At 40.8% G+C, this 17,431-nt stretch overlaps 1 protein-coding gene across 3 annotated transcripts in view; it reads left to right on the forward strand.

The window, feature by feature from the left end:
* The first annotated feature begins 2,761 nt into the window (after nucleotides 1-2,761).
* Nucleotides 2,762-17,431, forward strand: part of SEMA3C (semaphorin 3C) — a 115,731-nt gene continuing 101,061 nt past the window's right edge. The window contains exons 1-2 of one of the 3 annotated variants that reach the window (XM_015628861.1): nucleotides 2,762-3,147; nucleotides 6,204-6,344. In XM_015628861.1, coding sequence (XP_015484347.1) covers nucleotides 6,242-6,344 — 103 coding nt within the window. In that variant the 5' untranslated portion in view covers nucleotides 2,762-3,147; nucleotides 6,204-6,241. Of the gene's footprint in view, nucleotides 3,148-4,821; nucleotides 4,938-6,203; nucleotides 6,345-17,431 lie in introns of those variants that run through there. The other 2 variants (XM_015628863.3, XM_015628862.3) reach the window with 2 other exon arrangements.

The raw sequence follows: 17,431 nt of genomic DNA on the forward strand, positions 1-17,431 counted from the left end.
CTGACCTGCACATATGCACATGTTAAATACAAATAAATCAATATGGCAAGCTTGTTCTTGTTTCAATATGCTTTTTAAAATTAGCATACTCTGGCTTTGCCTATCAGATATGAGCGTGATGGTATCTCACAGATTAAAGTTTTGCATTTGTCTCTTTGTAGTTCATTTGCTATTTTATAAGCCCAAAGTCCATGAGGGAGTGTTGGAAAGCCCCATAATTTTCCTCAGTGTTCCATTTTACCTTTTTATCTCCAATGTAGCTAGCATATGTGAAGAAGTGCAGACAGCCAGATGGCCCTGCAGTGTCCATACATACACAAACTCCTTGACAAACACAAGTGACTTTAACACTGATGTTGATTCATATTTGAGCATATTCTTGTTGTTCTCTTTTTTCTTTATTTTAAGGAGCATGTGCTTGTTCTTACATAGAAAATCAGTACTATTAAAAAAAAATAGATTTTTTTTTTTATTAAAAAAATATTTGGGAAGGACAGGATCATTATAAATTCTAGTGTTGGTATTTCATGGTAACATTCGTTTGTTTCTCTGACTGGTATTGCCACCCATTACACATCTCCCCAAAATCTCCTAAAAGAGAAAGGTTTTTGTATTTGTTCTGTGGCTTTCTGTGCATTTTCCTTTGAATCACCCTGCGTAGATCACAGCAAGAGGGAGAACACTGGATTGGATGATTCACTTCTGCTGCTTGGTGTGACGATCTCTAATTGCACTTAGCTGTGGGGATTTTCCAAAGCAAAAAAAAGTGACTTCTCCTTTTGCTAGGGTGCTGCTGTCAGACTGAGGCATTTGAATATCACCAGAATTCAAGGATGAGCAGCATCGTGTTCACAACCACACTGCCTGCCCATGGAGAGAACTGAGGGCTTAATTTAAACCATTCTCTGGGACAGCAAGTGTTCACACATTTCTGTGTAGTTTATTTGTGTTAACGAGGCGAACTGGAAGAGAACCAATGTTTTTAAGGACTCGTGATCTGAAGAGTTTGGTTCATCTGAAGGCATCAGCTAATTAACCTTCATGGACATGATCTGAAGTGGATTAAGCTTTTAAAAATTCTGGATCCGTTTCTCTTCTGGCATCAGCTGTAAATCTGACTTTTCATTTCAGAGGACGGACCATCCCATACCTTTGTGTCCTCTGGGATGGTAAGTGCCATACAAAACTGGAAGTTGTGTGAAGAAAGCACTAACTTGCTAGCCTGGCACCTGGGGATACACTCTTTGAAATATGTGTGACCCTAACTTATGCAAATGAGCCTTTACAGAAAGTAATCAATAGACACAGGACAGAAAGACATCCACATGGATAGACTAAACTTGTTTAGTCGGGGTGCTGTAATCAGGCTACTCCCTGATCTCTGGCTATAATACCACCACTATTATTGACTGTTTTGGTTAGTATGGCCAGAGTGTGTAATAGCTGGAAACAAAACTCTGACTCGAGCATGTGCACATTCATTGTGGGTACTTGTTTACTTCTTAACATATTCTGGCTATGGGAGATGGGTCCAAGTGCACCACGAGATGTGCTCCCTCAAAGTCCTGCTGTGACAGACAGTACACTGCTGAGTGACCCACACTGCCTCGACCGCATCAGAGACCATCTCTCTCTCTGCAAAAATGAAAGTTTGATCCAAAAAGAAGTTCACACCTGGCAGGTCAGAGCAGCACAGAATATGCTCACAAGACAGTTTAAGAAAACCTAAGCCAAAACCCAAGTAATGTTGCTTGGAAATTCCTTGGCTTTAAGGGAGTCGACACCTTGGGTAAAATTTTCAGTGCTGGCCTGCCATTGTAAGAGCACAAATCTCACCAAATGGGAAAGGCTGCTCAGCGTATCTTAGGGAAAACTGAGCTTGTGTAAATATAGCTCCCAATCTCTGCAAAAAGGCTTCTGATAGCTGGGGTAAAACACCTGGATCAATCTGGACATTGAGTCTAAGCACTGTTCTAATTTTTCGCTTACTCTTTCTCGCTTTTAAATTTTTAAATAGAGGAAACAGTTCGAGGGGAGCAGGAGAAGAGCCCCCCCGAGGGGTCTGGCTGTCACCCGGTACCCCCTTATCGCAGCCCGCTCTCAATTCCCTCCACACAGTGACACCTACCGGCCTCCCGCCCGCTCCCGCATCCCTAATCCCTCCGGCCGCACTCCCGCATCCCCCCGCTCCCGCACCCCCCCCGGCCCGGCTCCCGCACCCCCCCGGCCCCGCATCCCTCCGGTCCCGCTCCCGCATCTCTCTCGCTCCCGCATCCCTCCCGCCCGCGGCCGCGCCCGGCCGGCTCTGCCCCCCGTCCGGGGCTGGTCTCCCCCGGCCCCGCCGCCTCCCCCCGGCTCTGCCCCGGCCAGAGCTGCGCGCTGGCAGCCCCGGCACGACCCGCCCGGCGGGGCAGAAACTTTCCCGGCGAGTTCCGCTCCCTCCGCGGGCGCGCACAGTGCGCGATGGGGCTGAGCCGCTCGGGCCGAGCGCGGGGCTGTGCCGCCGAGCAGCCCGCGGCTGCTGTACGAGCCCCTTCAGCCCTCGGGGAGCCCTCGGCTGCTGTACGAGCCCCTTCAGCCCCCGGGGAGCCCTCAGCTCCCCCGCCGGCCCCGAGCCGCTGTTCGCGCCCCTCCCGCTCCGCGCGGTGCCCGGGCCGGGCGGACGGGCCGGGCGGCAGCCGGCGGCGCGCAGGGCGGGGTGTGGCCTCGCCATTATTTATGAGCTCCAGCCCCTATTTGCTCAGCTAATGATGCACCGGCGGCCGCCGAGCCTCGCCTCGCTAGAGCGGCGGCCAGGGCAGGGCAGCGCCTGTAACTGGAAACCAGCGCCGGCACCGCGCCGCCGCTCCATTCACTGCTCGGGGCGTGAATGCGCGCAGGGGAGAAGCGCTCGCTGAGCCTCGGGAGCCACTGCCGGGATTACTGTACAGAAGAGCCGGGAGTATCTTTGCAGTCACCACAAGGAGAGTCTTTTCTCTCTTTTTTTTTTTTTTTTTTCCCTTTTTTTCCCCCCTTTTTTTTTGAAATTTATATTTCCCTCTGCCGTGAGGCAGGTTTGGAATTAAAATGTTCTGGTAGCAGGAGTGGAGTCTGTAAAGTGATAGAAACCAGATAGGAATCAGTATTACTGGTGCCTCCAATAGCCGGGTAAGCATAACTTAAAGTTCTCTTTCTTTTCTGCAATACATGTGAAATGGTTCTGATGGTTGAATTTTGCTGCTGTTCACAGATAGTTAAACCAATGTTTTCCAGATTGGTACAGTCCGTGTTTGGCAGGGTTTGTTTTTGGTTGTTTTGTTGTTTTTGGGGTTTTTTTTCTCCATTTCTTTTATTCCTTCTGCCAAGTGATTTTTCCTTGGATTTAAGGGTAGGACCCAGCCTGTAGCGGTGACACCTGCGGCAGCACTTCCTAGCAAAGCGATACTGTACTTTGCAGAAGCCTTGCAACATGCTGCCAGCGACCTCCGTGGCAGGGAAACTTCACTACTTCACTTTGGTAGCGGTTTGTCTGTTTGTTTACAGTTAGACTAGAGTGTAAGAACAGAAATGCAATTAGACACTGCTTTTTGTCTGTCCTTTAGGATTCTTTTAAAGTACTTGCAAGGTCTGTGTGTTGTCAGCAGAGATCATGTGCACTGGACGTGCTGAATATAGTAGCATGACTTACTGAGATAAATTCAGAGCTGGGATATAAGCCCAAAGCAAGAGTGAAACCTGCAATGAGCTGTCAGTTACCAGCTCTGTAAATCTCTGAAATTAAACCTATTTCCATTAGGTAACTCACATGTCAGACACCCTGAGGTACCTTTTTGGAGCTGTAGGCATTTATTATTTATGTGTCTAAAAGCTGCGTAGGAACCATGCTGCTCAGCACTTGAATCTTATATTTGCCTGTCACTTCTGTGTTAACGGTGAAGATCTGCAATTTGAGCAATGAAATGTAGCAATGTTTCACTCCTCTAACTGATTACACCAGAATTGGCAGGAGGCACGAGAGTGGGAGGGAAAGAGAGCTGAAAGGGTTGGTTTTTTTCTATTATTGTTTCCTACAGTATTATTTAAAGGAAGAAGGAAAGCTGCACACTTGTTCCTCTTTGACTCTTTATCTATATTGCAAAGAAAGCATAGTGTTACTACTGTAAAATACTAATCCCATTGCATCTGTTAAATCACATGTTTTGTATGATTGGCTATTTCCTTTGGCCTGACAAGGAATTTTATTGGGATTTAATGCCTCTCTTAGAAGAGGAGTAAGTTAAAGGATATCCCATGGGCAAGTCACAATTTTTTAAAGCCCACAAACCAACATTAGTGCTAGAGTTTGTGTAGCCTATTTAAAAATTATTCTTGGCAAAAACTCTGCAACTATCATTTTATTAGTTAACAGACCCTTAGAGATAATTTGGAACTGGGCCAGAATGGATATATTTTTCCTACAAACCCAGTGTGTAGCTGGCAAGTTTCTGACAAGGTTGTTTTTGTCAGTTAGCAGAGTTGTAGAATTATTTGATCTTTGTGCATTTCTCAGTACTCAGAGCAAACAGTGAAGGAGAGTTTATAGAGTGTGGGCTGCAGAGCTCTGCGCTTTCATGCACGCTCTCCTTCCCACCCCCACCTTGATGTGAAGTCCTCCTGCAAAGAGAATCCTTTCCAAGAGATTCCCAGTGAGCGGGTAGGGAATGGCAGAGCGGGTGATGAGAGACGTCTCTCACCGCTAAGGCAGTGATGTGGATCCAGCCCAAAGGAGTGCTGACCTAAAGCCATCCCCGCCTGACAGCTCATTCCTGCCGTGCTGCGGCGTTGCAGCCGCTTCTTTAAGGACAGGTGTGAACCTCAGAGGGACAGGGTGAACAAGCCTGTAGAAATATTGGCTTCCACTGGAGGGACTGTAGTGCTGGGGCAGAGCTGAGGTGAAGAACGGTAAGCTGACTGCACAGGTAACAAGTCTCTTTGTCAAATAAATGTATAGCCTTTAATGATCTAGCTGTAGGGCTTGTGTCTTTCAAAGTGCTTCCAGTTGCCATAAAATCAAGTATAACACCTGATTAACTAATAACTGGTGTCTAGTAGAAGGGCTGTTCATATAAAAAAAGAAATATATATATATATAAGCAGTGTGGAAGAATGGGCCTAAAAGGACAATGTTCGGTGTTCTCACTTTTGCAGCTGACTAAGTTGTTACAACAGGTGAAGTGAAATTTGCACTTCACAATTTTTGGAGAGATGCAGTTCAGTAGCAGATGTGATACAGATACACATCTGTAGTTTAGAAGTTTTCAGCTTCTAAAGGTGGCTGGTTTTTTTGGATCTGGTCCAAAGTCTGTTAGAAAAGCTACTTTCCTCCAGTGATTCCAGTGGCCTCAAGTCCTTCCTGAAATAAGAAATACAGAGTTCTGGAGATTTTTCTGATTCTCTGAGATGCTCAGGCTTCTCAGCAGCTAACTCCTGTAAATGAAGGTTCAGCAGATGTGCAGGAGAAGTAGCAGATGTATCAAGTGTAGTATCATTGTCCAACTCTGGGATTCTTAGTGTCCTGTAGAAGTCAATGAGAGCAGGTGCATATCCTGAAAGGAGCTATCCCAAAAAGCAAACATTGACTAACAGTTTCAACTGTGTTGAAATACTTTTGGTTTCATGCTTTTGAAATTAATGACATACATAGCCAGAATTTTTTTAAAGAAAAACTTGAGGGTGATTAGAGAGCTCAGCTTACTAAAACTTAAAGCTCATTTCCAAGCACCTTTGGTTTCAGATGTTTAAAAAAAAAAAAACCCCAACCAATAACCCAAACCTCCCCCCCCGCTTAACATAAGAGAGGTGTCTAAAAATATCAGCCAGATTTTTATTCGTGAAACTTTATCTCCTGTCCTTGCTTTGCTCTGCCTTGACATTTAGTATAATTATATTTCCAGCAGGTGGAATTGTCTTCATTTGAAATAAACTGAGTCTAATGCTGTAGTCTGCCTACCCAAAAGTTGGGCTCTCTTGGTTCCTGCTAGCAGGCAGAGTTCCTCTTGTGCCAGCAGAGAAGACTGCTGGAGAAAATCACTTTCAGATGCACAAAGGAAAAACAGAAGTGCTGTACCTCCTTCACATCAGTAATTATGGCTTCAGCTGGAAGAGGCTTCCAACACAATCTTTCTGTGCTGTTGTTTTTGCTCCACAAGTTTCTATAAGAATAATGTGATATCTCTCTCTTTCAGGTCTCGTTTCTTGGATATTAAGTTGCAAATCTGAGGAGATGGCATTTCTTGCAGTGAACCTGTTGATTGGGATATTTATTTACTTCAGCAGTGTAAAAGGATCTTCCCAGCCTCAGGCAAGGGTGTTCCTATCATTCACTGGTAAGAAATAAGATAAATATTCTTAAACAAATATTATGATTGAACATTTTCTTCTTCCACTTAAATTCAATAACTGAGTAGAAACTGGCTTTTTGGTCTGTGTCCACAATTACTATTTTTGTGTTGCTGAGGCACCTGTCAGCCTAAATTTGATTCTTTTACCAGAGTCTACCCATCATATGATATGGGTGCATAATGAATACATAATTAATAATTAATAGGATTTTCTCTTTATTTTGAGTTATTATGACTTACTAACAACTAAAGGTTTATTTCTTATCCTTTGTTTTGCTTGGAAAAGATATAGCACGTGACATGTGGTGGAGAGTATTAATGGTTTGAGTTGCTGTCATTGGTGCCCAACTGAAACACTTTATATTCAGAAAATGAGGCTGCCTGAAGTTTTACTAAAATAGTTAGCCAGGCACAGAGTTATTTGAAAAAATGTAATTCCTTGTGCACTTTGTGCTTTGTGTAGGATGCATATAGCATGCAGCAATCACTGATGCCTGCCTACTGTAAACCAGCAATGAAAATTAACATTTTCAAGAGTTTATTTTACTACAAAAGTACTGAGCAGTACCTTATTGCTGCAGTTACCCCAGCATTGCTTTTAATAGTAAAGTGACTTATTCTTCTAGTCCTAAATGCTGATTTTAGCCACCACTTCAGAATGTAAGCTGAAGAACACACACAGTGTCTGTTAAATCTGAGCTGAAACTTTCCGTCATCAATTATATGGGCATTGACTTTCTTCAGCCCTCTGCCTTTTCTGTGATTGTCTTTGAGGCATGAGGGCTTGCTATTCCCTGGACCAGTGCTGTTTGCACTGGGATGGCTTCTGTGGTTCATTAGTGCAGGGATGCCCTGCCACTGTCTTGGATATATTCTGTGTGCTCTGAACAGTCTTTAAGAATTGCTTTAAAAATTATCAGACCTAGCAAGTATCTCAAACTTTTACTTGCTATAATGGTCAATATCTGTGTAAGCACGAGACTGAGAGACATCCAGAAGGAGACTGCCAAGTTAGACCTTCCACAAATACCAACCAGAGTTTGAATAATTAAATTATAGAACAAGGGCCCTAAACTGATGAATGCAGTACTTAATAGGTGTAAGATAGTATGGCTCAGTAAAAGCAATAACTGGAATTGAGTTCCAAGAGGGAATTCAAATGAAGAAGTAGGGATAAGAATTTTTTTCCTTGCTTAAAGCCTGTACTGGCCTTGGTGGAGGTGGTACTGTTTTGGCACAACTCAACACAGAAGCAAGTTTGGCTGTGGTTGTTTGTTACATTGCAGGTTTCCCACAGTAATGCACAACAGGCTGATTTAGATTTCCACATCACCTACTTGGTGGCCTTGAAAGTAATCTAAGCTTTGCCTGATCTCTGGTATGACCATGAAGTAGGAAGTGTTCAGGTTTTGTGGTATTCAGCCTTGTGAATGGGAAAGAATTGTAATGAGAGGCAAATGGTTTTAACAAACTCAAGAGATTTTGTTTCATCACAGATGTCCTGCAAGGCTGAAACAGTGAAGCAGCCATAGGGCAATAGACACCAAACCTTGGAATTTAAAAAAAAAAATACTGAATTAAAACCTTATTTTCTGTGTCCCTGAAAGAAGGTTGTCCCTTCTTCCTTTAGAAGGAGCTATGACAGCTTTAAGCTGCAGTGACCCCTTTGTCTGGTCAGGTTCTTGAGCCCCAAGAGTTCTGTCCCCGGTGCCAGCCCTGGGGACACAGCCTTGCCTCAGTTCAGTTCCTGCTCTAACCCTGCTTGGCTGCCTCAGTTAGAGAGCCTTGCAATACTATCTGATTTTCTTAAAACTGACTTTCTACTCTCCATAATACTTAAAAGCCAGCCTTTAAAAAAGAAATTACATTTTTAGGTCCTAAATTTTTATTTGGTCTTTTGAAGTCATAAAAGTAAAAAAAAAAATAATTATGTGTTTTATAATATGAGAAGTATGTCTGAAATAAAAAGCTAAGCTTTTTGTATAATATATAAACAGAAGTTTTATTTTTAAACCTGATTTCCAGATGGTAAGAAACAACTTTCATTATGTGAAAAGAGTTTGCAGGTTGTTGTGTATACCAAGGGAATGGCCCCACCTGTAGCATGAAATTATGCTCTGTAAATCTTTGTTTACTTACATAAGTAGAGGTCTAATAGAAAAAGATGTAACTGTTCTTGTCTAGCTAAGTGTGATAACATGCTCTTTCTTCACAAGCTTCTTCATAACTTACTGTTTTTAAATCATTTAGCAATACCAAGTTATTTGGCAGTCTCCTTGCCCTGAGAAGCTGTCGCTTTTTGTGGAGAATTGTCACTCTTTTAAAGTGCATAGTTTGAAAATAAAACCATAATTAGGACTCCTTATGTTGTAAGTGACATTAGACAATAAAGACAAGTCATTCAAGCTTAGGATACTTATGTGATATTTTTCAAGCTCTGAATTGGATTTGGCTTGGTGTCTACAATTACATTGCATAAGTTTTGGGGGTAGAGTGTATAAAGGAGGAGAAAATGAGTGATGCTTTTCAAAGCTAACCTGCTCCTTCAGCATCAAGTAAATTGAGCTTATTCACATTGCAGCATTTCTCATGGGAAAATCCAGCAAGTATCTTGACCTATTCTGTTTTTCATCAGGAAAGATAAAAATGTGAATCATTTGAATCATGGGCTGCTTTTCTCTTTGCCATCTACTTCATTAAGAATCAAATGTAATTAAAAAGTGCGCCTGGGTAATACCTCAAGAGCCTGATAATAAGGATTTTGCAATTAACTTCAATGGATGAAGGACTGCAACCCTAAATTCTATTTTTGAAATCAAAAGCCTGGCCCCTTGTCTAATTAAAATGTAGTTCATGACTTAGCTGAGGTTGTTAGCTGTGTGTGTGACGTGAGTGTGGAACGTACTGCTGTCTGCACCCTGAGTGTCCTGAACGCTGCCATACAGAACCTTGAGCCTGATTCTGACTGCTTTGCACCTTGTGCAGATGTTTGCTCAGCTGGAAGGAAAGGTCAGGCTGGGGCTGAACTGCTGCTTTGCTCAGGTGAGCGTGGTCGTACAGGGGACTGTGGAGGGTCAGGCAAAGGGGCTCTCCGTGTGCCTGGAGCGATTTTGCATGACCTAATTGTCCTGTTCAGTGGTGATGCCTCAGACCACTGACACTTGTACAGTTCTGCACTTGAACAGCCACTGCAGCTGAAGAAAGAAAGATGGCCCCAGGTTTGATTCTGAAGTTGCAAAGATGCGAAGCCTGTGGTGCAGCAGGTGCAGCAGTGTTGGCAGTCATCTGCTGTGTTCCCGTTGAGCATGCAGGACTGAGGGAACCTGGGATGCAGGAAGCAAAGGACTCAACATGTCTCCTTACACTGTTAATACACTGTTCCCCCCTCTTCCTCCCTCTTTGGGCACCTTGTCCCTGCAATAGGTATTTTTAATCTACTTAAATCACCTATAACAATTTTAAGCACCATAGTTTATTTTCTCTCCAAGCAAAAGACTTACCTTATCTGTTTATGAACTATCAAGTGTGGTGCCTGCAGTTTCTCAAGCTCCATGCATTCCTCCTTGTTACTGCATGTTCCTGAACTGATAATTGGGAGCTGTGTCCTTCAGTCTTCACAGGGCAAAAGCCCTTCTGAAATCAGTGGGAGTATTATCAGAATAAGGAAGGAGGTACTAGACTCCAGATTAGTGTCAGTGTTTGTTTCATTCCAACTCACATTTACTTTGAGTTTTGTTGCAGCCCTAAAATGCTGAGCATTTTAACATCAAATTCTGTATTGATTGAAGCAGATAGAGTACTGATTTTTAAAAATACACTCAAACAAACCTTCTTTGGGATTTAAATTTATATGGTGATACACAACGAAGTGATAATTTCACAATTTACTGGGAACATTCAATGCATTCCTGCCTCAATTGTCTGGTCTAGCAGATATTTCCCATGCAGATTCTCTTATTGTGTGCACTGAAAATTCCATATGAGAAGTGGATCAAGGCTAATTTGCAGACAGTTTTGTTCTTCTCTTTGTTATAAAATTACTAGAACACGTAAAGGACTTTTAAGAAAGTATCAGTCAGATTCATTAATGACAATTAAAGTGCATAAAATGTCACCAGAGCAACAGCAGCACTTATTCAACTGTCAACATATTTTAAAAGATTTAATGCAACCCCTGTGGTTACCCTCAAGGAAAAATAAAGGAACTGAGAACCATTTTCCTTGAGCTCTTGAGCAACAGCAGTACAACTTGTTTTTAAACAATCCCTCATTGTAATGTTAATGTTACCACAGTTAATAAAAAGTTCATTTATTATTTGGGGGACTTTGTGCTGATGACAGTCTAGTAGGCAAAGGTTTACGCTCATATAGTTGATTGGATCTTTTTTGGTGTCTATGGAATGAAAGCTATTTATGAAATGAAGTAGAAGTAAAGCCTTGAAAGAGGAGAAAAAAAAAAGAGAGAAGAGATCCATTGTTTAATTTTTTTTACATGCAGAACTTACCTTGAATGTTCATATAGTTTCTTAATTTTCAGCAAATTGAGTAATATTTTATCAAAATTAACTGATTTATGGCTCCCACAGTATCATGGGTCTAAAATAATGTTAATTTTTAAAGTGTTGAATATCAGCAATATGAAATTTTTTTCCAATTTAATTGTCAGTCATTGAAGATCTGAAAACTTTTATGAATACATCCAACTAAAAATAAAATTGTGTTCTCTTTGGTAGTGGGGATTGGTTTTTACAGTTTTTTGTAGAATGTTAAGGGGTTGGGATAGGTCTTAATGTATCTGGTCCCAACATCCCCTGACATGGGCAGGGATACCTCCCACTAGACCAGGTGTTGCTCAAGGCTTTATCCAAGCTGCCCTTGAACAGTGCCAGGGTTGGGGTATCCACAGGTTCCCTGGCAACCTGTTTCAGTGTCTGACCACTCTCAAAGAACAAAAATTCTTCCTGATATCTAACCTATATTTCCCCATCTTTCGGTTTGTGCCCATTGCTCTGTCCCATCAGTACAGTTCCTGACAAAGAGCCTTTCTCTGGCTTCTCTCGTAGCCCCTTCAGGAAGTTGCTGTGATGTCTCCAAACCTTTTCTTCTCCAGGCTGAACAGCACCAACTTTCTCAGCCTCTCTTTGTATGGGAGGTGCTCCAGTCCCCTTAACAGGTTTTTGGCCTCTGGATTTGCTCCAATAATTTCAAGTCCCTCTTATTTTGCGGACACCAGAACTGTGCTCGGTATTCCAGACTGGGTCTTGAATTGACAGCTTTGGTTGTTCCTAAAGACAGATGCCTAATTTACAAATCATGGTCTTTGGGGGTCATTCTTAGACTTCTGCCTTCCCTGTATTTTTTGTTCTGTGCTTTTTTTTGTTTGTATTTCTTTATTTCTCAAAAAAACAGAGGCTCAATGCAATAAATCTTGTATTGAAATTGAATTACTTGAATAGGCTATGAGTTAAATGTAAAAAAAAAAATAAATAAAAAAAATTCCCCCAAACATATTAAAGGAAGAATTATGCAAAATCCTCTGTACTCTTTGTAAAGTTCCATGGACAAAGGTCCTACATGCCAAATAACATTGAATCTGCTTATTTTTACACTCTTGTTCAGTGGCAGTGTCTTTGAGTTGGTTTCACTGTCATTATTGTTGACATGAGTGTACAGGAGAGGATAATTTATTGTTTGTGTATTTAGTTAACTTGTGCCATGTGATTTGACTTCAGCTATGAAAATGGTCTTGCAATACAGCTGAAGCCACAGATGGTGTTTGGTCCAGCTCTGTGTTTGTACTCTAAAATTACTGTACCCTCATGGGAAAGCACAAATAAGAACATCTTCAAGGTAGTTAATTATAAGGTAACAAAAGTGTCTGATGATTAACAAAGGTAGTTAATTACCAGGCAACAAATTATCAGCGTATAAATTTGATCCTACTCTTGGATGAAGAGCTCATCTGAATTTGACAAAATTTGTGAAGACTTGGTTTTTTTTGCACGCTAATAAGTAGATCTGTAATCTAAGAGATTATTTGCTTCCTTTAAGCTCTTTATGTTCCTCAACTCAGTCAATTTGACCTGTATCTGAACCAGCCCATGGTTTTGTTTGGGTTTTTTTTTATTTTGGTATGGAAAAATCAAACTTTATCTTAGAACATTTTGACAGGTTCTTGCTCTCTAGTTGTCATAGAAGAAAGCAGCTTATCTTGGCCAATTGCATTGCTCTGTCATTACAATTCTTTCTTGTGTTGCCTGTCCAAGGCAAATGCTCAAGTCCCTACGTAGGCAGTTAAATTGCCATTATTCTACAACACGTCTTCTTTTTATGTTTAAAAAAATGTGATGAGAGAGAAATGGCATAGACGTTTCTAATACCCCGTTTTTTTCCAGATTGTTCCGGTACCAGTAACAAGAGCTTCTCTGTGAGCCATTTCCATACTGGATGAGCTCACAGTGCACTTTGATATGTAGAGCTGCACAAGCCTTTTTGTGTATCAGATGTAATTAGTGACGTGACTCACAGTAATTACTCATTTTATTGAAGTGCGTTGACTGAGATCCTGCCATGAATAAACACATAGACCAAGAACTTATCCTGTTATTTGAACTGGCTGTTCCCTCAACATGTGTATTTTGTTCTTTTTGGTGCTGACTTTTCGGAGTTCTCAGTAACACTCCTTAATAAAAAGACTAGGCACTGTTTTTCAGGGAAAGGTCTGTCTTAGGGACACAGTTTACTGATTCACAGGACAGCTCCTCAGCTCATGTTGTCTCACATTCAGACATCACTGGCTCAGCAGACACCAGGTTAGAAGAAGACTGAATATTTTTCCCTGTCCAACTGATCACAGAGTTGGGGCCTCAGGGATACAGCTGAGTGAAACGTGCTCCATTACTTGTGTGAATCAGGGTGATGTTGTATTTCTCTTACTGGGAATCAAGATAAATGTGTGTTTCCAGGAATGAAGAGAATGATTGTGATTAACAGAGGGTTTGCATCATTCCTCCCTTCCCTTTGTATCTCCATCCTTATTCAGTGCAACCTTGGTACAGTTGCATTTTCATCATTACTTCATCTGCCACTGGCATAGCTTCTTCAGGAAGCAGAAATCCTAGCAGTGATTTACTGGAGCTACAGCTCAGGTGTAACCATGGAAAGAAGATAGGGAGTGATTGCTCTGCCTCTCCCATGAAACCACTCTGGAGCTGAGACCATCATCCCTTTAGAGAGTCTAGCTCTTTTTCTTATCTTTGTGGATGTAAGGCTAACTATTCCTCCTTGAGGAGAAGTTTCTTGACTCTTTTGTGTGTAAGGTTGGTGGAAGTTTTGTTTCCTGCTCCTTTGTACAGCTGTGTTTGGGATATTTCCTGCTCTAACACAGCAAGTCAGTTATACAAAAGTGAGTGCTACAAAGGCTCCTCAATTACCACAACTAATACCTCAGATTATATGAAGATATTTTTCTTTTTCAGAAACACAATAACATAGTTTTAATTTATAATCTTAGGAGGCTTATACTCAAAGGCAGCATTTGGAAGACATGTCTTGATGCCATTTTACATCTTACCTACAAGAAATTAGGTCATGGTATTTCATCATTATCGATTGGGAGAGAAAAAGAAAAAAATCTGGAACTCTCCATCAAATCACCTTGAGAGAAAAAAGTCTGTGGAAAGCATTTCACCAGTGCACAACTCTGGAGTGCTGTCAGGGAGCTGTAAGAGATGCAGGATGTATTGGGAACTCTGTGTGTTGTTAGGGAGAAGTGAATTTCAGATCTGGTATATGAATGCCCTCAAATCACCATGAGCTTAGAGACTGGTTTGTGAGTAATTTTCAGGGCTGAGCTCCTAATTTGTGATTTAGCCACCATCTCCCAAGTGCTATATGTAATTTTTTAATGACATTGATAATACTGAGGAAGGAAGAACGTTTTGAGTTTTGTTTGGGGTTTTTAAATTTTTATTTGGGGGTTGTAAGTAAAGACTTCATTTGAAATACTTTCTATTTTTATGAGAATGTTTTATTTCCAGTAAAAATTTCAAATGCAAATCTGATGTTGTGAAATGCAATTTTTAGTGATAGAATGGAATGAATACTCAGACTTTTGAACTGTTCTGCCTAAGCTTACACACTGCTCTGGAATAAATTATTACCTCACCAAAATTATCTTCTAGAATGTGGATGAGGAGACATCACAATCAGCTGGGACTGCCAAGTTTCTTCATGGAAAAAAAATGTGTATTGGCAGTTGCTTCTGTTTTTTTGAAAAAAGAATTCAAAATTAAGCTGAATCCAAATTCTTTTCATTACAGACACTGCTTTCAGCCATTAAGAAGATCAGACTGGCATTCCAAAATTTTTAAAAGAATGGTTTTAATAATTACACAGTAAATGTGTTATGTATTAAAATTCACTTTCAACTATTGTCTCAACTATTTTCTCCTTTTAGAATTTCTTTTGCAATTTCACAGTTCTGATATTGCTTTGAAATGGAACTGAGAAACACAAGGTCTAGTAAATCCCTCCCTGAGATTAATAGGCTTTCTCAGTTACATGTTCTCCTTATCATTAGTAGTTGTTTCTATTAGCTTAATAATTTTTTTTCTGTTGCTTAATAACATTTCTCTTTATTCTTAATGAAAAATGTATTTATTTTCAAAAGCTTTGAGTTGTGCAGAATAAATGAACTTAATGTCAGCTCAGAATCTGTTAAATAGCAAAAACATTTGTCTTCTTTTAACATCTGTGTAAATCAGGCTAGATCTCTCAGTCTCCCAGCTTAAAGGAGCTGCAAACTTAAATTAACAGGCATAAGAGCAATATGCAAGGCAAGTGCCTGATCCCTTATTTACCTCAACTGGCTGAGAATGATGAGCTTCATTTTCTTTCCTTCTCATGATGCAAACAAAGTTTTGAACAGCAGAAGGAGAAGTACCATGATATATATGCACACCACAATTAATAGTCCAACAGGAAATAGAGAGTAACAGGAAGCAGAGAGTAGATATATTCATAATCCTTCAATAATTTCTTTTTAATGAAAAAGGCATATGTATTTAGAACAGTGTTACAGACACATGAATTTGAAGCCTGCATTTGCTGTTTGTTGATCCCAAGCATTTTACTTGGTTTGAACACTGATACAGAAACTCCTTGAAAAATACTATGGGTCTCAGGAGAGTGGATTTTCCTTATCCTCTGAGAAATCCACTGAGCCATAGCCAGGCAGGGAATGAATCACTGTTTTCCTTGGGTCCAACAGTGTCACACATGTCTTTGGCCTTTCTGGTGCGTTACAGCAGCACAGGATACACATCATGGCAGGTACTTTCTATAGCCCTTAGAAACTCCTCCTTGTCTGGAATAAGCAGCCTGCATGCCTCTCAGTGCAGATTTCTGAGACAGTCTCTGTGTGAGTATGTTGAGTGCTCTTATAAGGCAAATATCAATTAGAACACAAAAATGTGAGCACTTGCATTTTCAGAATGGTACTTTCTGGTTTTTTAATATCAACCAATTAAGATGTTATTTTCAAGGAGAGGCTTGGCATTTTTTCAAAAATTTACTTCTTGAGGCCTGAAAAGGATTTAGTTGGCATGGAGAAGTGATCCCAGGCTTAGACTTTGCGATGGCTTCAACGTGAACACAGCTGGAATTTTTTAAGCTGATTCGACTAAAAACCCACTTCCTGCCACTGTTGAAAATAATGCACTATAATTTTTTCTTTCCCTAAAGCAGACGAACCTACAGCAAAGACAAAAGACTTTAAACCCCCCATGAGGTGTTTTATTGTGGTTTGCAATAGGGATCTAAAACAGTTCATACACAGCTATTAAATATGAAAATAAATACGCCTGTAATGCACTGACTTCTTATTTAATAACTTATCATCTTTGTAGCTTTGGTAGCTCCCTTTAAAATGAGTAGAATGTCAGCCATTTATTTCTCCAGTAGGAACAGTTTTTTACATGTGGGTACTTGAAAGTATAAGATTTTCTTTAGACAAAATTTTGAAAAATAAAGTAGGCAAAGAATCATTTGTCAGTAATTTTTATTCCATTGAATGTTTTCTCAAGTTCCCTCTCTCTTATTTCTTGGTTTCAGGTAAATGTGTTCTTAAGTTCACACCTGCAGCTGAAAGACTTAGCTGCATAAAATTGCAAACGTAACTGGAAGCTTTCAGATGCAGTCAGGTATACCACTGTCTGCCTGAGCAGCACTCAGAAAGTGGAGCTAGGATTTATGAACTTGGCCAGCACAGTTTGGCCCACCAGCCAGGTCCAACAAACCACAGACTTTTTTCATCTAGCCACATATTTTCCATTGAGACATGGGAGAATCTGCTTGCACAGTATGTGCCTCTATAGGTGATGAATTCATCCTCCCCAGCACCCAGAAGGTGAGCAGTGGGTTCATGAAGCTCTAGCATGGTGCTTACTGAAGAGAAAGAACACGAGTCTTGCTGCATTTTTGTGTGTAGGTGCCCCTGGACGAGTCAGAGCAGGCTCTGGGGAAGAGGGGCAAGCACAGGAATTCAGCATCTCTCCAGCAGCTGGGGAGAGCAGAACGACCACCCTGGTGCAGGGGCTCTGAGGAGGCTTTTATAGAGGAAGGCTGTGCCAGCTGAATCAATACAGGGGCAGGTTTCATACCTACTGTGGTAATTTACAGAGATGTGTTGGATGGGGGAGACAACCTCAGAATTAATTAAGAAAATCCAACCATTTAATCTTTCTTGAGTAGGATTTTTTTTTCTTGCAGATACAGAAATCTGCCTCAAATGATGACTTAATTTCCATTTGCTGTCAAAAAAATAAAAAGGCATATTTTATTCCAAATTCTCAGGGTTTCATTGCCAAAGAACTTTCCTTCATAAAAACATTCCAGTTACATGCATCACTGCAGTCCAGTGATGAGATCCCTCACTATTATTATTATTATTATTATTATTATTATTATTATTATTATATTCTAATATCCATTGCATTTTTGTGGTTACTGGTATTCTGATATTGGTATTAGTATTGGTACCAGGGTCAAGCATTGAATGCTGGCTATGAAGC

This window comes from Parus major, chromosome 1A (assembly GCF_001522545.3).
Source record: "Parus major isolate Abel chromosome 1A, Parus_major1.1, whole genome shotgun sequence".
In the NCBI taxonomy this organism is placed as follows: Eukaryota; Metazoa; Chordata; class Aves; order Passeriformes; family Paridae; genus Parus; species Parus major.